At 46.1% G+C, this 24,345-nt stretch overlaps 1 protein-coding gene across 1 annotated transcript in view; it reads left to right on the forward strand.

Annotated features, from left to right (window-relative positions):
* Positions 1–3,033: 3,033 nt before the first annotated feature.
* LOC311145348 (cysteine-rich motor neuron 1 protein-like) overlaps positions 3,034–24,345 on the forward strand; it is a 33,440-nt gene continuing 12,128 nt past the window's right edge. Inside the window, exons 1-5 of the mRNA XM_084181574.1 lie at positions 3,034–3,810; positions 8,507–8,668; positions 8,885–9,058; positions 17,409–17,651; positions 19,169–19,274. Of these exons, the coding sequence (XP_084037700.1) occupies positions 3,522–3,810; positions 8,507–8,668; positions 8,885–9,058; positions 17,409–17,651; positions 19,169–19,274 (974 nt within the window). The 5' untranslated portion in view covers positions 3,034–3,521. The remainder of the gene's footprint in view (positions 3,811–8,506; positions 8,669–8,884; positions 9,059–17,408; positions 17,652–19,168; positions 19,275–24,345) is intronic.

Here is a 24,345-nt window from a genome sequence, read left to right on the forward strand (position 1 = left end):
CAACAGCTGATACTCGTTGCCTCTGAGAACCACTCTGGCAAACATAGATATACAAAAACTAGACTAGACACAACGAGCACAAAACATAAACTCTACACACCCTGGCTCAACTTAAAAGAGTCCCTAGAGCCAGGGCGTGACAGTACCCCCTCCTAAAGGCGCGGACTACGACCGCGCCTAAACATCACCGAACAGGGGAGGGCTGGGTGGGCATTCCTCCTCGGAGGCGGTTCCGGCTCCGGGCTTGACCACCACCCTCTACTAACCCCCCTGTAGTGCCCCTGGTCTGGTCTAGCCCCACTGGCTGGAGCTGGACTGGACTTCGGTGGAGCGGATTGCTCAGGCTCTGGTGCTGAGCAGCTGACCGGTACCTGACCAGGCACCGGTGAAACGGGCACGGGCTGGCGATGCGCACCACAGGTTTGGTGCGGGGAGCAGGAACAGGCCGGACCAGGCTGGCGACGCGCACCATTGGCTTGGTGCGGGGAGCAGGAACAGGCCGGGCCAGGCTGGCGACGCGCACCACTAGCTTGGTGCGGGGAGCAGGAACAGGCCGGGCCGGGCTGGCGATGCGCACCACAGGTTTGGTGCGGGGAGCAGGAACGGGCCGGGCCGGGCTGGCGACGTGCACCATAGGCTTGGTGCGAGGGGCAGGAACAGGCCGGGCCGGGCTGGCGACGCGCACCATAGACTTGGCGCGATGGACAGGAACAGGCCGGACCGTACTGGGAACACACACCACTGGCCTTACACGGGGATCAGGAACGGGCCGGACCGGACTGGCAACACACTTCAGTACCTCTCGCCGTGCCTCTACATTTTCCTTCCCTCTATACACCAATGGCTCCCGTAACCCGGTGGCCTTCTCTCCTCGTCCACCAACTCGCCCCTTATCTGCCTCCAGTGGCCCCGTCGTCCCTGCCATGTGCCCCCCCCTAAAAATGTATTGGGGGTGCCCCTCGCCTGTCCGACGACTGCCCGGTTGGCGCCGCTTCTCCTCTCCTGCCTGGGCACGCTGCTTGGTCCTGTATTGGTGGGATCTTCTGTCACGATTGTTGGATATAGAGGACCAAGGCGCAGCGTGGAAGGTGAACATACTTATTTATTAAATGATACACGAACAAATCGATACGTGACGTCCACAGGTGCAAAACACAAACCAACACGGAACAAGATCCCACAAACACTGTGGGAAAACCACCTGACTAAATATGGTTCCCAATCAGAGACAACCAGCAACAGCTGATACTCGTTGCCTCTGATTGAGAACCACTCTGGCCAACATAGATATACAAAAACTAGACTAGACACAACGAGCACAAAACATAAACGCTACACACCCTGGCTCAACTTAAAAGAGTCCCTAGAGCCAGGGCGTGACAAGAGCCTAATGAACTGAGTGCCAGACAGAGGAAGTTACATGACTGAAACCATAGCTTCATCTTTGTTTACTGAATGATAATACATAAATCACTGTTGATGACAACATAATGACATGCTGTAACCATGTTACCTCTTTAACAAAACCGCTAATGGTATGAACAGCTCCCCTTGAGCCAACATACCCATTTCCATTATGCATGAAAAAATGTATGAAATATATGTAACAGCAAACTTTTCATTCAAAATAAAAAATGAACAAATCTGTACACAAGGACTCATTTATACTTTGCCAAATCCAGTATTAATCCCCAGTAGATTTCTCAACACTTGTTGAGTTTTAGTGAGTAGCACTGTTTTCTGTTCATGACCATAAGCAGGGAGACATATACCCAAAACAGATGCTCTCCAGGAGTGACAGCGGGTTGGAAAATATTCAATCATCTTTGGTGCTTTCCTTACAAGGAAAGTTACGAGACCTTTTCTGGCCCAATATCTGGTGTGCCGTTGTAACAATGTGAATAAAAACGGATACCCTGTCTGAAAGTTGCCTGTCCTCAGTGAGAGTAGGACTGAGTCCAGGATCATGAATGTCTGACATGGAGCTGGGGCCTCCAGGGGCCATCAGGAACCCCACTCTGAGCTGCAGCAGTGGACTCTTTAAGAGAAACCCACCATGTTTCAAAAGCACAGAATGTCCAGTCTTAAGGAGTTATCTTTAATGGTAGCTAAGTTATAGTGAACATCTCAAGACAATGCACATGACTAGGGCCTATAGCCAACATACGTGTCTTAACTCTGGTGAGCTAAACAGCTAACAGGGGATGTTGTACTTTGTAAACAGTATTGTGAACGGCACAATATGACCTACCTCATATAGACCTGACCCTGGTGTCCGCTGGTTATTGGCACCACTACTCTAGGTCTCCACGGGTTTCTGCACTGTCTTCCTGGGCAGAGAAAACTCCAGATGTGGCTGAGCCTTGCTTAACAGCTCTCTGAAGTGGTCAAGGGCTATTGGATAGGCAGATGATGCTTTGACATGGGCCATTAACTGGAATTATTTGTATTGAATAATGTCCAGTGTGCAGCTATGGAAATTATATTTGAGGAATGAAGCAATGTGCCCAGCATGTTGTTATGTTTATGTTTGACTGAGATCACATCTGAATGCTATGTTACATGATAAGTTACAGGCTTCTTTCTTGAGATGCCCTAGTGTGCAGCCTACTGATTGAACAATAGTTGATATGTTGAATTGCATACAAATGTAATAATCAATTTGATATTTCACAATCAGTTACAATAAGCATGTACCATAATCACCAGTTGAATTGAAATAGAAAATAGCTTGTTTTTCTTAAATGAAAATGTGACACATTTTTACAACTATTCATTTGTCATTAAAATAAAAAGTATAAATGAAAAGTAAAAGTGGAAAGAACATTTCGTTCAACGGAATGTCAATGTTATGGAGAATACGCCGCCTATTGCGAAACAAAATGAGAGGGGCCGAACGATTAGAGGATATCTAAATTCAAATCCTCCCTCCGTTCGCTACTTGTGATTGGATGGTGTACACCAGGCTGGGCGTACATGTCAGTCAAGAGGAGGGGGTGCCGCTAATTTCTATGCCTGTAATGTCAATTTGGGTCTCAGATTGCATCCCAGTGTTTTGGTGTTAGGGAATCCTCACTCCTCTCCAAACGCAGAAGACTCACACTCCGTGGTTGTCGTAGGACGCGGCTTGAGAGTAGTAGGCTATTATTTTACTTGAAACAACACTGAAAGTGCACCTACCTACAGTAGGCATTGAATCCTTTTTTCCTGAGGATAGCCCATTGATAGTAAAAGGTAGCCAGCCTACCGGAGAGACCAAACCAGGAGCATCCATGCATTTTTCCGTGCACTTTTCCGAGGTAGCATATTCTCAACTGGGCAGTATGCTGCCCAATCTGCTGTAAAGGCACTGACAGCGCAGGCTCATTCCCTTTTAAAGGCAATTTTGTAACTTCTGGAATTACATCTAACGGACCTCGCGGATTTAATGTGGCGATTTACTTGACAGAAGGAAAGAGTTTGCTTAGGCCTACATTTTTAACATAGGCTACCGATCTTGGGGTCATCATCATCTTTGAAATATGTTCAGCAATTGTTTGGTCGCGTTCTTGAATTTCTCAATTATGGTGCGTGTGTTGATGTCTCATAAATGTACGCCATGTGATCTACGGACGTGTCCACCGAAAGCCTGCGAGAGCGGTCGGACTCTGGCCAGGGACCCGTGCGGATGCTGCGAACAGTGTACCCGAATGGAGTGGGAGCCGTGCGGCGGCCAGGACTGGGCACTGGGCTACTGCGCCTTGGGACTAACCTGCGCGGCTGTCAACCAAACGCGAGTTGTAACGCTCCCTGATATAGGAGTTTGTAAAGGTGGGTAGCCTATGTCTAGAGTTGCAAAATCATCTTTATTAAATAGTAGGCTAGTAATGGTTAATTCCATGGTAACGGAATTAGCTGAGATCTTTCACTTTCAAATGTATACCAAACACAAACCATTGATTTCAAAGTTTAACAAACCGTAGAACTCTGTGCACAAGGACTACTTTTAACAATTTCCAGTGACATTTTACAAAACCACATTTACAAGAAGGACTGTGCAGATACAAAGTTTGGTAACAGAATAAAACTGAGGGAGATTTTACCATAACTCTGTTACCAAACTTTGCATGGCACAGTTTTTCGAGTAAATGTTTATTTATTTATTTTTTACTGTGTAAATTGTTCAAAGTAGTCATTGTGCATAGAGTTGTATGGTTTGTTAAGCTTTTAAATCAATATATTTTGTTTGGCATACATTTTACAGTGAAAAATCAGTCTCAGCATAATTCAGTTATTGTGGAATTACCCTAAGGCTACTTGGCAATTATTTCTTATTGATTGATGGAAGAATGGGAGTTTTTGACATTGAGGTTCCAGCCACAAGATTATTCATCAACATCACACTCAGCTCAGGGCAGAAAAGTTTCATCTCCATAGTAAGTGATTACTCTCATTTGGCTTGAGTACACCACAGTGTGCCAGCCAGTTCATGATTCCATTGACTGTGCTGTGTGGACATTGTCTCTGAGCTCAGTGGGCTGGTTGGAGCAGGTCTACAGGTTTAAGTAGCTCTTGACTACCAACAGAGGACCTCATGTTAGACTGTTCATTTCCCCCCTTGAAACCCCAGCCCTCTTCTCTTGCAGGCATGACAATAGGTTTGGCAACAAACCTTTGCACCATGCCTCCATGTCAGTATTACTAGAGTTCAGGCTTCCCTGCTAGGGCCCAATTTGACATCTCTAAAAAGTTATTGAATTAAGATAAGACAAAAATGACTATTTTCATTTGTATGATTTAAAAAATGTGTTGAGTGTTACTGTGCGTGTACACTTGACTAATTTGATCCTGAAACAGATTAGCTGTCCTTGTAGAAAGTGTTTTGCTGTGATGTGGTTGCACAATCAATGGGCTTATGATGTGCCTCTGAGGGCTCCCTTGGGGTCAAGGCAAAATTGCAAAAGTCTCACCAGCAGGTTTACATTGGCAGATTTATCTGAATGACCTTACCATGAATCACACTGTGGTGTCCCTGCCTTCCCTCCTATCAGACCCATGTCCTATACCAGTCCTATACTAACAGTCTATTAAGCTGTTATACACATGATATCCCTGACTCCCAGGAACATTATACTCCAGAGGATGGCTCTCTAAATCTCTTTTAGGGCTTCAAGGGTACCCATCCATGACCATTGTGTGTTTGTGTGTGTGCGCGCGCGCGCGTGCATATGTAGCATTCTGAAAGGATAGCCAAGATTAGCTTTTCACACAGTTGGTAAATCAGAACAGGAGTTGCCCTTTGAGAGAGCTGGGCATGGGGACTGGTCAGGATCACATCATGCACCAGCCAGTCCCTCACCTGGACTCTGTCCAGACTGAAACAAAGCGATTGCATGGGACTGACATTACCAGAGGTGAGGAAAAGCAGTCCCACGTTGGGGCCGGATTTACATGATCCTGCCCTCCATCATCACTCGGTAGGGTCTGGTGGTCCTGGGTCTCCAGCCCCAGGGTGTCCCAGGAGATAGTGTCCCTGATTGGGCTTTGTTTACAGGTTGTGCGGGCAGGCCTTAATCCCCCTCCACACCCATAGCTACCGCCTCTGTCAAACTAACAGCTTTGAATGGGTCTAAATGATGAATGCACTAATTTTAAGTTGCTCGGGATAAGAGCATCTGCTAAATGACTAAAATGTCAAATGTAAAAGTTAATGGCTTCCATGATTGAGTCGTGCCTCTGGTCTCGTGGCTGCGGGCCCCAGTGCATGCAGAGCGGCCCCCCAGTGGGGTTGGCTGGGTGAGGGTAAATCAACACCTCCCTGTGTGTTTGCAGAGGCCACGAGGGCCAGGCTGATCCGGGATTTCCCTCCCAAGCCGGGGGTAGGGTCTTAAAGTGATTAGGGTCGCAATCAGGAGTAGGGGGTAAATGTTTCCAGTCTCTGACCCCTGCTTCTCTCTCTGCTCCTCTGCTCTGAGTCTTGTTGTTCTGGGTGGTCAATATGGAAGGGCAGAGTGCAAATTGTCAGTAGGCCTATACTATTGTAGCCTGAATTAATTTATGTGTCTTGCTGACAAATTGACCTTTTTTTGTAAAAAGAAAAGTTGGGACACCTGAAAGGGGCTGAAATACAGGACGCAAATACAACTGTAAACCCCAAGCTCATGTCTGATTCGGGGGTTCTGCGTCCACCCCGTAATTCGCACACTATGGGAGGGTGATGGAGGTTGAAGAAAGTAGACCAACTCTTCAGGTGACGTCTGTAGTAGACAAACGTGTACAGTCAGTGAGAAAATAGCTGATACACATGATATTGAACAGAATGCTAAATATCCAGCAAATGTAAGCTTATGAGGACTTTTATGCTACGTGCATACTGTACATCAAGTGCAGTCAGTTAAAGTGGTTGTGTATTGTAATGACAGCTGTGATTAGGGAAAGTTGCCTGTGAATCCAAACACGTAACTGATTTAATGGTCCTCTGTAGCTCAGCTGGTAGAGCACGGCGCTTGTAATGCCAAGGTAGTGGGTTCGATCCCCGGGACCACCCATACACAAAAAATGTATGCACGCATGACTGTAAGTCGCTTTGGATAAAAGCGTCTGCTAAATGGCATATTATTATTATTAATCCCCAAAGGGTTTTCACCACTTGAGTGATATTGATGCTTGGCCTAGGGTGTTTTTGTTTTGTCTGTCTCACTGTGTTAGTGCCCCCTCTTCCCTCTCCAGAGCACTTAAAAAACCACCTCACAGAATGTCTGTCCTCAAGCGCAAAGACTGGACACTGCGTCCTGTCCAGTCCACTACTCCTTCACATGCTGTCCACTTCCCTCTTCCTCCAGCATTATCTAATGTTTCAAAGACTTCCTTTTGAGCTCACTATCAGCCAAAGAGCCTCAGAGGTCAATTTCCCATTGCAGCTCTGGATGCCAACAAAGCAGTCTCCATGGCTGAGAGGACTTCCCCAGAGATCCAGCTGTGATCCAAGCCCTGGCCAGAGTCAGAGCAGGGCCAGCTGAGTGGGGTCATATCACAACCGGGGGGTCAACCTAATCATTAGCTACAGTAATTAGAGGTCCACCCCCCCTAACCTCTCATTTAGCTTTGTCTACCTCCTGTCTCCTACTCCTGGAGGCCCCGTTTAGCAACCCACAGACACACTCAGACACCCACCTTCAATGACTGCCATGTAAAAATACCCTCCCAGGCACAGGAAGGCCCAGAGATGGAACAAATGTGGAGGTGGGGATCATTTTAAGGTAACAGGAAAAAAGAGGGAGAGTTTTTGCGAGGCAGGGGAGCTCCGTTTGAAAAGCCTGCCTGTCCTCTCTCTCCACCAGCCGGCCGGCCTACCCATGATTCCTGGTAGGAGTTTTCCAGAAGGTAACATTTCAAGGCCAAACACAAGTTTAATATGGGTGGGTACCTCTTCCTCCCTCCCTCCCCCTCTACTCTCCCCAATGTCTTGGCTGGTTTAACTCATAGGGACCATGACTGTCTGCCACCCAATATTCACCTCTCTCTCTTTCAACTCTGGAAATAATCACTTTTAGAGTCTCCAGAATTAGCACATCAGAGAGAGACGTGGGTTTGTCTAGGTGACCATTATAGGCTACATACAGAGCACTTCTCAAGTACCACTTCTGAAAGGAATATCTGAATGTGCTGTAAGATAATAGAAGTTCATCCCTACTTTCCCTTTGTTTCGTATTAATAAATTAACAACATGTACATTTTCTTAAGTATTTTCTTCACAGCCAGCCAAGATGTCCATTCATACACAATCATATTTAATCACCATTCTCTCCCGGCCCCTAGCAGAGTATGAAAGCAAGGCCTCCCTTTCTGAGAGGAAAGAAGAATAAGTACACCTTTACTCACTGATTACCACTCTATAGTCTTTTTACCAGTTTAATTAGCCCAGCTCCTGTAATACATTCTGATGGGCACACTACTACTCATACTTCTAAATGTGTCTGTGAGAGAAGCCACAGTAATCAAGTCTCTACATTGTTGATTGAGGCCTGGGAGCCAAGCCGTTGAAGGGAGAGGAGCGCTGTATTGTGGGGTTTTCTGTTTGAGCCTGTTTACTCTGTGGCAGGCAATGCATCAGGCATGAACACGGCCACCCTGTGGGGTCCCTGAGGAGCAGAGAGGGGGGCTCACCATGGCAGCTGACGTGGTAGGTCTTCTGATGGTGAGAGGGCTCCTGTCTCCCCTCCATCCTCCACCCTCCCATTGTCATTAGATGTGTTTGTTTGTGTTGAGCTCAGCCTGGAGGAGCTAGCTACAGTATCTCAGAGGTAGGGGTAGGGATGGTTGGCTGGGCATGGGGCAAACACATCAGCTCAACAGCAGTAGCAAGGCAATGCATGGCAGGAACAGAACAGGGATGTCTGATGCAGCCCAGGCCACACCACACTGCTCTGGATCGCTTTGATGATGCTTCTCTTCTCCTCTCCCCTCCTCTTCACCCCCTCCCCTCTCCTCTCTTCTCCTCTAATATCTCGGCTCCTCCTCTCCACAGTTCTGCCTGACAGTCCAGAGGCTGGGTTGGAGGATGAGCGCTGTCCCCTGCAGACAGGATGTGACAGGGCCGGGGCCATGTGTGTGTGTGATGCCCGTCACTCCTGCCTGGGCTCCTTCAGCTACCCTGACATGGAATCCTGCATGAGGGCCAGCAAGACAGGTGAGTTTCCCACAGCTAGCCGTCAGGAGCATGAGAATGCAATCCATTGAACATGCTAATGCTAATCCATACCAGATGTTGTACGCTGGTGACTAACGCCAGTAACATGTCATGCTCAGGCTTTGTCTGAGAGTGCCCCAGCATGGATCTGTGTGGTGCCATTGTCAGTGACTCCTGATGACTGACTATGTCCTGTACCCCTTCTCTTACTTTTAGAGGGCCGTAGACATGAGCACCAGGAGAGTCACAGGGAGAAGTTTGTGGGCCCCTCCAACCCAGCCTGCATGTTCTCTGGGTGCAACCTGACAGCACAGGGCTGTGTGTGTGAGTCCCAGAGCTGCCACTATCACTCCTCCTACATCAACCGCAGCCAGTGCCAGGAGGCCGCAGGTAACCTAGAACTAACCTAAAACTAACCTAAAACTAACCAACAACTGCTCAAGTCATGTTGCACAAAGGGGGCTGATACAGTGGTTGATACAGTGATATACAAAATGTAGATGCAAACTTTCTGTACTGCTAACATTCACTTCCAGTCCGGCGCTGGTCCAATGAATTTGTTTATTTTCAAACACTTCTGCATGGAATTATTACATTGTTTAACATTCTCTATCTTCAACCTAGACCCATACAGTACGGCGAGTCAGCATAACCTGTGAAAAATCACAGAGATGTAGTATACAACCAGTCAGTCTATTCCAAAGTCTTTCCCATGTCAACACTGAGAGACAGAGTAGCAGAGAGAGGTTATATTATAAGGAGGAGAATATACTGTGGACATATGAGGTGTTAGAAATCTATGTACACAGTGTTCAGGCTGTAAAGTGTAACAGTATAGTGTGTTGGCTGAATTCTCAGCCTGTGTCCAGGGTTAAAGCATGGAGTGAGGAGGAAGATGGAACTCCACAGAGCTCAGGAACCAGAGTGACTATTATGAGCTGCTTGTTTAAATGTAGAGAGGCCAAGGGTAAGTACCCATGTACTGTAGCTGCCACTCTGACTGGCACTTCTAAGTGAGAATTGTTATTGAGGTGGGTTCTATTTCGCCCCTTTGACAGAACTGTGTGAGAGATGCATAAAACCAACTGGCAGCTCTCTGTATGTATGAAGAACATTGGTCTCACTGAGAAAGTGCCCTTGAGTGAACTCAGAGACTCTCTCTCGCTGTGTTAGTGGGAAGATCTCATCATCTGCTTCATAATACTGCGTAGCCATGTTGTGCCAGAAAGCTAGACTCATGTCAGTTTACTGAGGACTGGAGCACATTTGTTGAGCTTAGGAGGTCCAATTCAAGACAAGTGACTCGGTCCACAACTAAGACGTTTGTTTTAGCTTTGTTTGTGCTTTCATTCCTTTTTTTCTTTGATAGTTCAGTTGGGGAATGTATATAATTCCTGATAATGTAATGTCTGAGAGCATTATATTATATGCCATTTAGCAGACACTTTTATTCAAAGCGACTTACAGTCATGCGTGCATAAATGTTTTACGTATGAGTGGTCCCGGGAATCTAACCCACTATCCTGGCATTACAAGAGCCATGCTCTACCAACTGAGCTAGAGAGGACCACAAAATGTGTAATCTTAAATTATATGATCTACAAACAAGATCTACCAACAAACAGGGTTGTTACAGAGCATTTTTCAACTTCCCGTCGTCAAGAGCAGCCAAGAGAGGACAACAGCGTGAAATCACAACACTGAAAACAGTAAACAACATTTTTTAGCAGCTTGTGGGTTCTAACTACTACTACACACACACACACACACTTCAGACGGCCCTGCATTAAGTAAGGGGTGTGTGTGTGTGTGTGTTCAGGGCAGTGATAATTAACTTGTTTTGTCTGACTGGCTTGGCGGAGATCTTGCTGTTTGTCATCAGTGCTTCCGTTATGATGAGTAACCCTGAGTGCAGTGCTCATGAGAGGTCATGGAGCTACCCATCTGATCAAGTAGTGATTTAGCTCTGGGTCAATGTGTCCCTTAGTGTGTGATGTCTACACATACTGTAAGCTCTGGTTTCGCTGCATGAGAGTTACAGCGATTCCAATCTTCACATGCAGTTGAAGATGAAAGCAGACCTTGTTGCCAGTACTTGAAGCACTTTTTCAGCCATCCATTTGAACATAGCATCCTCTGCCTCTGCTTGGGGCTTGTATATTCACACATGGTAGTGGTTTGGGACTGGCTCTTAATGCTCGCTCTGACTCAGAGAGTAGAGTAGCCTTCTGAGGCCAGCCGACCGTCCTGGCTTGTGTTCCTGTTTACTGTTTGTTCGAAGACTTGGGGCACAAACCTCATTTGCAGCTTCACCGTCTGTAGCTCTTGATCAACAACAGCCATCTCTTAGTATTGCTAAAGGCTCTCTAGATATGTATTTAAGTATGGTGATGCACGTCGTTGGACTTCAAACAGCGGTCAATGTCATGATGGGTGCTGTGAGGTGACAATAACACAGGTACACTGTGTTGCTGATGAGGAAGTATTAGACTGAATCTCTGAGGATTGATCACATTAGTGGAAAAGGAGGAAGAGGCCAGGCCAGGGAGCCAGCTAGGGGAAGCCATTTTGACAAGTTATTTGTGTCAAGTGCAGGAAATGGTCTGGGGCCTGTATTTAGTTCTCCGGTCCTGTGTGTACATTTATGGCTTTGATTAATGATACATCTTTGAGCTGCTGTGTACAAGGAGTTTCCCCTTGTGGCCTTCAGAAGAGGACCTTGTTCTGTAATACTTTGATTGATGTTGCTGATATGACCTGATGTTGTAATGGCCCTGTGGAGAGCGGCTCTGGGAAAACAGAAGGCAGATTTAAGCCTGTGGGTTGTTTTACACGGCTATTGAATATCACATTACATCAATGTACTTTAAACTCCCAACCATGTGACTGGTCCTCATGGCTAACCTCAGAAGGGTGAAATGGGGCATTATTAAAGTTTAGTATAAGCGTATACTTTTAAAAGACCATTACAAGGGAGGAAGTTGAGGTGGGTCAGACACGGGAGCCGTGCCCACCATGATGCCATGGTACAAACGGACCTCGCCACCACAGAGTTGGCCCACCAGTAGTACCACACTCCGTCCAGCCTGTCTCCTTCCCCTGAAAGCATCATTAGTTCTACTTGGCTGCAGCCTCTATGTGGCATCGCTATAACTTGCCAGTCCAGACCGCCAGTAGCTGGCAGGGGTGCTAGACGTCTCTGTGTTTGTGTGTCGTCTGCAGAGGCTATGCCCTCTGTTATGCCCAGCGAGCCTGCTCATGTCCCAGAGTGTGTGTGTGTGTGTGTGTGTATATGTGTGTGTGTTTGTCTCTTGGCAGTGATTTCAGAGGGGAAACAAAACACAGTTTATCTGTTGGCTCAGACAAAGAGCTTCCCGCTAGGCGAGGTGGGATCGCTGTCTCAGCCTGTTGTCCTCTCACTGCTCCCAGTCACCCAGCTGATAGCTCTGCTTACCAGGCACCACAACTTTGCCCAAGCCCCAGCCTCAACCCTCGAGGCCCTGCTCCAGCCCTCAAGCCCTGCCCCAACCCAAGCCCCAGCCCCTGCCTCCAGCCTCAGATCCATCCCTGCCCTCCAGCCCCTGTCCCAGCTCTCCAGCTTTAGCCAGGAGACCAGCCTCTGCTTTTCCTGGTTGTCTGTGAGAAAACATGAGCAGATGGCCAACAATGTTATGTAACTCAACTGCCTCAACTACCCCAACCTGGGCAGCTGCAGAGTGTAGCCCCGTACTCCCCTGGACTGACTTTTATGTGTACAGCCCAAATCATGTTTTTATGTTCGGTGTCCTCTAAGGCCGATCCAGAGACCGTTAACTCTGTTTGAAGGTCCCCTCATGGCCCATTTGTTCCTATTTCATACAACTTGGACCATACTTGTGCCATCCTTTCACTCCCATGCATTTTGTGCCAGCTCTGTAGTAGACAATTGTCCATAGAAAAGTATACTCTGCAACATTGTTCAGCCCGTTCAGCATGATAAAAGCCTCTCTCTTTCACTCTCCCTGGCCCAATCTCATTGGTGATCTGACAATACGAGGAAGGATGTGTTGAACTACTCTGAGCAGAGAACACTCGACCCGCAGCTCTGCTGCCTAGGACACCAGGAATACGTTTTTCATCCTCAAATATTTAGCCTGAGTGTGAGAGCGCGAGGAGCTGTGAAGTCTCTGTGTGTGTGTGTGTGTGTGTGTGGACGGTGGGCTACTGCTGCTCTCTCTCCTGACACACTGCTCTAACCAGAGTGCGATGTTCAGATGTCTATGTTTCTCTCTCCTATGACCCTGTGCCTTTTGCCTTGAACCACCTCCCAGACTTAGTTCTTTAAAATAGAGAATAATACAGATGTTTTTAGCCTCAACCGCCAGTGGGCAAGCGCCCAGATCTCCACAGCTTACGTGAGAGATGAGCCTGATGTGTCCCTTTGCGGACAAACTGTATAAAACCTGAGGATGGACAAGAAGTCCATGGAGTGCAGCTGTACTAAGACAGCTTTGTTCTCTGCTGACTTGCTTCCAAAGTCAGTCACTGAACAGAACTCACATTGTGCGCTTGTTCCATGAGTAAACTCAGGCTGTCAACACTGGCTCCTCTGCCTACCAGAGCTGCTTCAGTCAGATGAATACTGTGCTGCTTGTGCTCTGTGTAGAAAAAAGCTAATTTACATAGAGGTGTTTTTCTTTCTTGAATGGGCTTCTCGGAGATGCCAGAAATATGCATTGTTTACAATAGCCCATTCTGTGGTAATAAACCAATTTCTGAACCCTACCTCATGCCCGAATTCAGGTTGTGTGTACGTGTGTGTGCGTATGTGTGCGTGTGTGCGTGTGTGTGCGTGTGTGCGTGTGTGCGTGTGTGCGTGTGTGTGTGTGTGTGTGTGTGTGTGTTAAGGCTTTCCTAGGGGGTTGCTAGGTTTTCTATACTATCTCACCACCACAACAAGAGAACGTTTTGACCATTCAACAGACTGAATTTATCAAGCATGCCAAAATAGGTCTTTGTGTTTTTGTTTGCTTAAGCTGGAGAATAGCCACCATTGTAATACAGAGATTGCTCTTGTGACCACTGACTAGCTAATTACCCAATTGGTGCTTCTAGACAGAGCACAAACAGAATGTGCTGAAATCCATACTCCACTGAGTTTACCATACTGTTTCCATGCTTTGTGTCTGCCTATTATATTCATAAATGGCTACAATATCATTCATTTGAATGACAATATAGTGTCTGCCAGCTGGTTTTCCCAGCGTACTCCAGTCCACCCATTGTTAGAAGTGAATAAGCGATCTGTTTTCTTTGACTGGGGCACACAGAAAGTCTTATTCAATGCAAACATTGCACAACATTTTATTCATGGCCACATAAAATAAAAAAAACATAATACGCAAATCACTCTGTTGGACAGCGGCACGGTCTGTGTTACTGCTATTAGATATAAAACCACTGAAATCAGCCTGTAACTGAAGTTTATTTAACTCAAATGCAGGAATTAGGCCAAAAACCGTTAAAAGGGTTGTTGCTCGCCCTAATTCAGGGGAAGTTTCCCCCTTCTCTATGACACTATTCAGGAACAAAGTTGATCAATGCGAGCTTTGTGCCTGCCCCCACTGTTCACAGGTTCCTAGAGCAAACAGTACAGTACAGATACCTCATTCCCCTGCACTATTTATTCAGGGAAGAAAAAATCCAACACTTCCTTCATCCTCAATTTCATCTGTCAGATGCCCCCCCCCGCTCAAGTCACAACCTAACTTTTATGGCTCAGGCAAACTTCAAACGGCTGCTTAACTGGAAGATTAACATGCCGGGCGAGCATTGGGTCGGACTGATGTGTTCGACCCTTGAGGGTTTGACTACTGAAAATAATAATGGATCATCGCTGTATGTGAAGTTGAACTGTCTGTCTGTGGAGCAACAGTCAGAACCTGGGCTCCAGCCCCTCAGTTTGTCATTTCAGTTTCCCATCTGGTAGGAAAAGCCTCAGGGATCCTCTTACAGGCCCTCAAATGTCAGGGATGAGACACATCCTCTGCTAGAGTCGTGTTGCACTGGGGAACCGCCAAAAGTCTGGGAAGGACATCAACAAACAAGCCTTGTTACGCAATTTCATTCCATTTTATTCTCTTTCCACCAAAACCATAATGCATGCAAAGATTGTAAAGTATTCTTCTCATACGCAATCATAGCCATTACATTTCTCTCTCTTATGAGGCAATTTGTTATTTATTAGCTTCATGGCATTTCCTTTCCTAAAGGCCCAAGGGAAGACATTAATTAGAAACGTAATTACCAATTTTCTCCACTGTCATCAATCATACACTGCTTTATTCTACCCTTCCACACTCTCTCTCCGAGTCCTCCGTAACAGCCACAGATCTAACCTGGTATCCTACTAGCAGGAGATCTGTGAAATGATTTAGCCATTGACAATTACAGTGCCTTCAGAGAGTATTCATACCCCTTGACTTATTCCACATTTTGTTGTGTTATAGCCTGAATTCAAAATCGATTACATTAATTTTTTTCTCACCCATCTACACACAACACCCCACAATGACAAAGTGAAAACATTGTTTTTTGAAATTTTTGCAAATGTATTGAAAATGAAATACAGGAATATATCATTTATATAAGCATTCACACCACTGAGTCAATACATTTTAGAATCACCTTTGGCAGCGATTACAGCTGTGAGTCTTGAGTCTTTCTGAGTAAGTCTGTAAGAGCTTTGCACACCTGGAATGTACAATATTTGCACATTATTATTATTTTATTTGTTTTAATTCTTCTAGCTCTGTCAAGTTGGTTGTTGATCATTGCTAGACAGCCATTTTCAAGTCTTGCCATAGATTTTCAAGCCGATTTAAGTCAGAACTGTAACCAGGCCATTAAATGTAAGCAACTCCAGTGTATATTTGGCCTTGTGAGTTAGGTTATTGTCCTGCTGAAAGGTGAATTAATCTACCAGTGTCTGGTGGAAAGCAGACTGAACTAGGTTTTACTCTAGGATTTTGCCTGTGCTTAGCTCCATTCCATTTCTTTTTTATCCTGAGAAACTCCCCAGTCCTTAACAATTACAAGCATACCCATAACATGATGCAGCCACCACTGTGCTTGAAAATATGGAGAGTGGTACTCAATAATGTGTTGTATTGGATTTTCCCCAAACATAACACTTTGTATTCAGGACAAAAAGTAAATTGCTTTGCCACATTTTTTGCAGTATTACTTTAGTGCCTTGTTGCAAACAGGATGCATGTTTTGGAATATTTTTATTCGGTACAGGCTTCCTTCTTTTCACTGCCAATTAGTTCAGTATTGTGGAGTAACTACAATGTTGTTGCTCCATCCTCAGTTTTCCCCTATCACAACCATTCAACTCTAACTGTTTTAAAGTCACTATTGGCCTCATGGCAATTAAGTTAGGAAGGATGCATGTATCTTTGTCGTGACTGAGTGTATTGATACACCATCCAAAGTGTAATTAATAACTTCCCCCTGCTCAAAGGGATATTCAATGTCTTTTCTTGTTTTTTACCCATCTACCAATAGGTGCCCTTCTTTGCAAGGTATTGGAAAATCTCCCTGGTCTTTGTGGTTGAATCTGTGTTTGAAATTCACTGCTTGACTGAGGGACCTTACAGATCATTTTATGTGTGGGAAACAGAGACGAAGTAGTCATTAACAAATCATGTTAAACACTGTTATTGCACATGCAAATTATTATGCCACTTGTTATGCACATTTTTACTCCTGAACTTATTTAGGCTTGCCATAACAAAGGGGTTGAATACTTATTGACTCAAGACATTTCAGCTTTTCATTTTGTATTAATGTGTACACATTTCTAAAAACATGATTCCACTTTGACATTATGGGGTATTGTGTGTAGGCCAGTGACACAACATCTCAATTTAATCCATTTTAAATTCAGGCTGTAACACAACAACATTTGGAAAAAGCCATGGGGTGTGAATACTTTCTGAAGGCACTGAATAGGATAGGACATGAGTCTGCAGCACCCAATCCCTCGACTCTGTATACATAACAGTGACATGGTAGAACCAAAATAAACAGTGGTTAAGCATTGGGTAATCCAAGCTTTGTAAGGTAGCTACTGTTCTTCTACAATATGAGACAGAGGGGCACTCCACTTTTATTTTCCTGAATAGTGTCCAAAGTACACCCCTGAGCCCCCTGCACTCCCTAACCAGGGTATGATGACCATTATGTTGGCTCTGGCATATCGATAGACAAACGCTTCCTGGTATGCTAAGTGTAGTGTGATTTCTAAAATAAGGGCAGGGAAAAAAGTCAGTGTTAAACATGGCCTTGTATTAATGGCTGGTGAGATGGAGAGCCTGTTTGGATTGAGAGCTGGATCCAGTGGGTGGGCAGGGATCAGGGAAGGTCTTAGACAGGATGTGCTGAGAGGTTTGTCGTGTCTAGAGCCGAGCATAGCTCTCACTCTCCATCCTAACAGGATGCTGTAAAGCTGCCACGGAGTGAAGGGGATCTGATGACTGCAACATGAGCAACACTGTTCCACTAACACTGCATGCAGGCCAGGGAGCCCCACTCCTCTCCCCACTCCTCTCCCCCCTTTTCCCCTGCCGTCTTGCGAACAGTGTGGGCACTGTTTTTGCCTGGAGCTGGGTGGAAGGTGGTGTTACAATATGCCTTACAGAGGCTTGTTATTGTATGTGACTGACTCGATGTGTGTGTGTGCATGTGTGTATTTCAGAGGAGCTGAAGTGTGCCGGGACCACATGTCCTGCTCTGCCGGTGCCCTCCTGTCCTGAGGGCTCGGTTCTGACCAAGAGCTACACTCCCCCTGCTGGCTGCTGCCCCACCGTGCCCCCCCAGTGCACCTGTGACCTCCGCGCGTGCCACAAGCCCCAGTGCCCCTCCGGCCAGAAGACTGTGCCACTCAGTCAGGCCACCGGCGAGCCAGGAGACTGCTGTGACTTGTTAGAGTGCCAGAAAGGTAACATATATAAGCATAGCAAGCCATGAATTTGTGTAGGCTACTTAGTTTTTTTGCTGAGAGAAATGGTGCTGGTGTGAAATGTAATGCCTTTGCGGAGGTAATTATTTTAATCAGAACACAAAGTCCCAGTTGACCAAATGTTCTGTAATGAAAAGAAGAGTCAGTAATTAGATGGTAATTTGTTGTTTATCAGTTTTTCCGCCACTGCAGAGTGTGAGGACAGTTGAAATATTGAAATTTTTCTGGGGTGTAGCCACAAATAATCTCAACGCCACAAGGCATATTAAACATAATGGATCTCATTATGCAGATTGTGTGTGTGAAGCGTGCTCACAACTGGTGTTCTCGCCCTCTGTGTGTGTGTATCTGTGTGTGTGTGTGTGTGTGTGTGTGTGTGTTTGTGAGAAAGAGAGAGAGAGAGAGAGAGAGAGAGAGAGAGAGAGAGAGAGAGAGAGAGAGAGAGAGAGAGAGAGAGAGAGAGAGAGAGAGAGAGAGAGAGAGAGAGAGAGAGAGAGAGAGAGAGAGAGAGAGAGAGAGAGAGAGAGAGAGAGAGAGAGAGAGAGAGAGAGAGAGAGAGAGAGAGAGAGAGAGAGAGAGAGAGAGAGAGAGAGAGAGAGAGAGAGAGAGAGAGAGAGAGAGAGAGAGAGAGAGAGAGAGAGAGAGAGAGAGAGAGAGAAGATGTTGGTAGTTCACTCTCCTTCTACAACAGCACATTCACAGCGGCTAGCTAATCAGCCAGCCAGCCAGTCAGGGATGCAGGGAGTCAGGGAGGGAGGTAGGCAGGGAGGGAGGCAGGGAGAGAGGCAGGGAGTCAGGGAGGGGGGTAGTCAGGGAGTCAGCGAGGGAGGTAGGCAGGGAGAGAGGCAGGGAGGCAGGGAGAGAGGCAGGCAGGGAGGGAGAGAGGCAGGGTGGGAGGTAGGGAGAGAGGCAGGGAGAGAGGCAGGGAAATAGGTAGGGAGAGATGCAGGGAGAGAGGCAAGGAGGCAGGGAGAGAGGCAGGGAGGGAGAGAGGAAGGGAGGGAGAGAGGCAGGGAGGGAGGTAGGGAGAGAGGCAGGGAGAGAGGCAGGGAAAGAGGTAGGGAGAGATGCAGGGAGAGAGGCAAGGAGGCAGGGAGATAGGTAGGGAGAGAGGCAGTGAGGGAGAGAGGCAGGGAGGGAGAGAGGCAGGGAAAGAGGTAGGGAGAGAGGCAAGGAGGCAGGGAGAGAGGCAGGGAAAGAGGCAGGGAGAGAGGCAGGGAGAGAGGCAGGGAGAGAGGCAGGGAGAGAGGCAGGGAAAGAGGCAGGGAGAGAGGCAGGGAGAGAGGCAGGGAAAGAGGCAGGGAGAGAGGCAGGGAGTCAGGGAGGGTGGCAGAGAGGGGACCTGGACCTGGCTGTTTACTCTGCGCTCCCAGCAAATATTAGCTGTTTTACCAACATAATAAATTGTGCAGTGTCAAAGAGTTCTAGCCTGGTCACATGTCCAAAAGGAAAAGGTTCAACAGTTCATTGATGGGAATACTTTTTATGTGCTCCAGTCTGCCAGGGGGAGTGTAATCGAGTCAGGCAGGCCGGCGGGGGCTTAATGCGGCTGCAGAGGCTAGGGGATCAGTGTTTTGATAACAAGTGTCTGCTGCTCTTTGGGTCTGGACTTGACACCCTTTGTGCCTCCTCTACTGGCAGTTAGCCCTGCATGACTGCGCCCACATCAAAAATCACACAGAGAGGAATTGGGGATGAAGACATGGCACCTACCCCACTAGTATCCCCCAAGACCTCAGAAAAAAACATCCCACATGTGTTGGGTGCAGTTGTGATTTTAGCATGTAAATCTGTGTGGGGCAAACTAATTTCTTTTTTTTATGCATGCCAGCAAAGCCACTACACAACAAAACACTAAACAATTCATTAATTGCACTATAACGGTGACAAACGGTGCCCACAAACTATTAGGGCCTACATAAAGCTGTCCCAACAGCAGAGCTTTCTTTTCAGCACCATGGCGTGAATCCTATCCACCACTACACCTGGCTATTACCAGAGCCTTGTCTGGCAGCGAAACAGTTCATTCAGCCTAATTTACTGCCTTTAAAAAAAACATAGCTGATATGGCTGACTTGCTTAAACAAATGTGGTTTCGACTGACAATTGAGATGTACAAACTATGGCATAAGGGAATGATGAGCGGATGAGAGGCAATCCGTAATTTCGATTAAGAAATTAATGAGCGAGCTAGGACGGATGTAGTCAATATAACTATTTGTTCAGCACTTTTGAAATGTACAGTGACAGAATTCAGAACATGGGCTATACTTACAGTATTCTCCCTGTACACCTAGTCAGAACCGTAGGATAAATTAAGGGGGCATATAAGCAGACAATGAAACTCTTACAATAATCGATGATGCCATTTCTCTAAAACAGGTTATAGGCTACATGTACACCACCAAGTCAGAACAGTAGGCTAAGTTATGAGGGGAAAACGGACCAAATTATTAGGGTGAGGCACATGGGCTACTAACAGCTTACTATACAACATACAGTCGTGGTCAAAAGTTTTGAGAATGACACAAGTATTGGTCTTCACAAAGTTCGCTGCTTCAGTGTTATTCAGTATATTTTTGTCAGATGTTACTATGGTATACTGAAGTATAATTACAAGCATTCCATAAGTGTCAAAGGCTTTTATTGACAATTACATTAAGTTTATGCAAAGAGTCAATATTTGCAGTGTTGACCCTTCTTTTTCAAGACCTCTGCAATCCGCCCTGGCATGCTGTCAATTAACTTCTGGGCCACATCCTGACTGATGGCAGCCCATTCTTGCATAATCAATGCTTGGAGTTTGTCAGAATTTGTGGGGTTTTGTTTGTCCACCCGCCTCTTGAGGATCGACCACAAGTTCTCAATGGGATTAAGGTCTGGGGAGTTTCCTGGCCATGGACCCAAAATGTTGATGTTTTGTTCCCTGAGCCACTTAGTTATCACTTTTGCCTTATGGCAAGGTGCTCCATCATGCTGGAAAAGGCATTGGTCGTCACCAAACTGTTCTTGGATGGTTGGGAGAAGTTGCTCTCGGAGGATGTGTTGGTACCATTCTTTATTCATGGCTGTGTTCTTAGGCAAAATTGTGAGTGAGCCCACTCCCTTGGCTGAGAAGCAACCCCACACATGAAGGGTCTCAGGATGCTTTACTTTTGGCATGACACAGGACTGATGGTAGCGCTCACCTTGTCTTCTCCGGACAAGGTGTTTTCCGGATGACCCAAACAATCAGAAAGGGGATTCATCAGAGAAAATGACTTTACCCCAGTCCTCAGCAGTCCAATCCCTGTACCTTTTCCAGAATATCAGTCTGTCCCAGATGTTTTTCCTGAAGAGAAGTGGCTTCTTTGCTGCCCTTCTTGACACCAGGCCATCCTCCAAAAGTCTTCGCCTCAATGTGCGTGCAGATGCACTCACACCTGCCTGCTGCCATTCCTGAGCAAGCTCTGCACTGGTGGTGCCCCGATCCCGCAGCTGAATCAACTTTAGGAGACGGTCTGGCGCTTGCTGGACTTTCCTTCTTCACAACAATTGAACCTCTCTCCTTGAAGTTGACGCCTTCTTCACAACAATTGAACCTCTCTCCTTGAAGTTCTTGATGATCAGATAAATGGTTGATTTAGGTGCAATCTTACTAGCAGCAATATCCTTGCCTGTGAAGCCCTTTTCGTGCAAAGCAATGATGACGGCACGTGTTTCCTTGCAGGTAACCTTGGTTAACAGAGGAAGAACAATGATTTCAAGCACCACCCTCCTTTTAAAGCTTCCAGTCTGTTATTCTAACTCAATCAGTGGACAGTGTGATCACCTTAGACCTCCTGAGTGGCGCAGTGGTCTAAGGCACTGCATCGCAGCGCTAACTGTGCCACTAGAGATCCTGGTTCGAATCCAGGCTCTGTCGCAGCCGGCCGCGACCGGGAGACTCATGGGCGGCGCACAATTGGCCCAGCGTTGTCCAGGCTAGGGGAGGGAATGGCCGGCAGGGATGTAGCTCAGTTGATAGAGCATGGCGTTTGCAATGCCAGGGTTGTGGGTTCGATTCCCACGGGGGGCCAGTATAAAAAAATATGTATTCACTAACTGTAAGTCGCTCTGGATAAGAGCGTCTGCTAAATGACTAAAATGTAAATGTTAACGAGAGAATCACTGACATGATGGCAGCTGGTCCTTTTGTGGCAGGGCTGAAATGCAGTGGAAATGTTTTGGGGGGATTAAGTTCATTTCATGGCAAAGAGGGACTTTGCAATTAATTGCAATTCATCTGATCACTCTTCATGACATTCTGGATTATATGCAAATTGCCATCATCAAAACTGAAGCAGCAGACTTTGTGAAAATTAGTATTTGTGTCATTCTCAAAACTTTTGACCACGACTGTACACTTAGTATTACTTTCTTAGCTACAGTATACATATCTCCCTGGCATATTGCTGTCACGAGTGTCAGTGTAATGTGGTGGATCGAAGTCAGGCACAGGACACAGAACTCTATGAAATGTACTTTACTGAATAAGTAAAGAAATCAATACAAAATACCTCCACACAGGGAGGAACAAACCCGCTCACCAACAACACACGAAACGAAAAACAAACACGCACAAAACACAATGGGAGCCACCGGGTTAAATAGGGAAGGAGTAATCACATAATGGGAAACAGGTGTGTAACAATCAGACAACAGGTAGAACATAGAAACATAGAACATAGATCGGCAGTAGCTAGTATTCCGGTGACGACGAACGCCGAAGCCTGCCCGAGCAAGGAGGAGGGGCAGCCTCAGCAAAATCCGTGACAATTGCATCATTTATGCAGCAGCATACAATACATTTTTGGACTCACCTTGTTTTGCTGTGCTTACTTGAACAGGACGGTGGTGCGGCGGTCTTTCTTGTGGGTTCCGAGTTGGATGACCATTCAACACGTATTTTCCCAGTCGGAGCTCATTGATTTCCGGGTTCCCAGTTGTCTTGAACTCACTGAAGTCTGAGATTTCCCAGTTCTGAGTTTCCAGCTGTTTTGAATGTGGCAGAAGTCATGCTGGATTGACAGCATGGCCAATGTATTCAACCTTTTTTGGCCCATGGTGTTGCATGTGAATGTTTATCCTTTTAAGCTTGGAAAAGAGACCCTTAAACCCAGACATGGACCACCCCCCCAATGACTATAATTTATCTTCATATGACAATGATTGAAAAGGATTTGCCAGTAGATTGTCGACTAGATTCATGATGATGATTGCTTGTCTAGCGTGCTAGCTAAGAATTTGGAAGTATGATGTACGGTGGATATAACGTGATTTGACGTCATTTTACCTGTGGCCAATGACCTTGAGCCTTCTTGGATGGGCACTTCTAATGTAAATCTATGGCAGCACCCAAGGGGCTTGAATCTTTTAGCTCTACCCAGTCGATTTTGCGGTGACATAGTGTCCCCATGAGTGACAGAACACGACGCAACTAGAGAACATTACCAACCCCTACGCTCTGTATTTTCCGCTGGCTGCCCCACCACCACAGAAAGCACTGAGCTATGCTGAAACACCTTTATTTTGGAGCTGTCTTACTCAAGATAGCAAAAAAGAGACCAAGTTTGTATGCGGGTTTATTAACTCAATGATTTTTTTTTATACATTGTTTGCGAACTGATATGTGACACAAATTATTGCCAAAATAAGATACAAAACAATTATTTTAATTTGTATTTATTTTTGTTAAACAGGTGGGGCTCAAAATGAATGACGGGTCGCTACTGGTTGGGTCACTCACAAACACTAAAGCCCATCCACAAAACACATTAAATTATTGTCAGGTTCATTAATCACAAAGTTTGAGATTCCTATAATATTTTGCAATGGAACACATAATAGTACCCAACTTTCAGTGACCTAAGGCATTGAACACATGTTTTTACAGACCAGAGGTTGGCTTTTGGTGGGTATTTGGTCACGTCAGTGGACAGAGTACTATGCCAATGGGTCTGACATGTGTGTTTTGGCCATGTTTGATGAGACGTTTCCAGCTCTGGCTGAAGAATGGGTCTGGGTGGCTGGGTAGGAGCTGGCATGGCCTTCCTGACCTGATGTCATCTGATATTACAGATGGTCCCAAATGACCACGTTAACAGCAGCCTACTGTTTATCAACCCGTTGACGAGCAAACAGTATGGACTTCATCGCATGTAGCATGGATTTAGGTTTAACCACAACTTGATGTAGACTAGTATGGTACTTGCTTTCCAAGAACATTAAAGCTGTAAACTTGAATCAAGCTCTACAACTGCACGAAGTGTCTGGCAATTTTAATCAAGAATGCATGGTAGAAGTCTTGATGTGCATTATATGGGAGGAAATTGGATTCACCAGAATTAATATGCTGTGACATTTCTGCTCCACTGAGAACAATCCCTCAGATTTTTGGTTTATCATTTCGGTTTCAAATGTTTGTTTGCTGGGAGAGACAGTCACACCATGTCGGTTGTAATTCATGTTTTAGGATGGGCCAAGGTCAGGGTTTCATACAGGAGCACAACTTTGATTGGAGAAGTGGGGGGGACATAATATTATTATATATTATTTTTTTATCCTTTCGGATAAACACTCCAAACAGCCTACCCGACGCTCGGAGGCGTCCACATGGTCCTAAAACACACCGTTGCCTCGTTTTGTATCACAT

This window comes from Coregonus lavaretus (genome assembly GCF_964263955.1).
Source record: "Coregonus lavaretus genome assembly, chromosome: 18".
NCBI lineage: Eukaryota > Metazoa > Chordata > Actinopteri > Salmoniformes > Salmonidae > Coregonus > Coregonus lavaretus.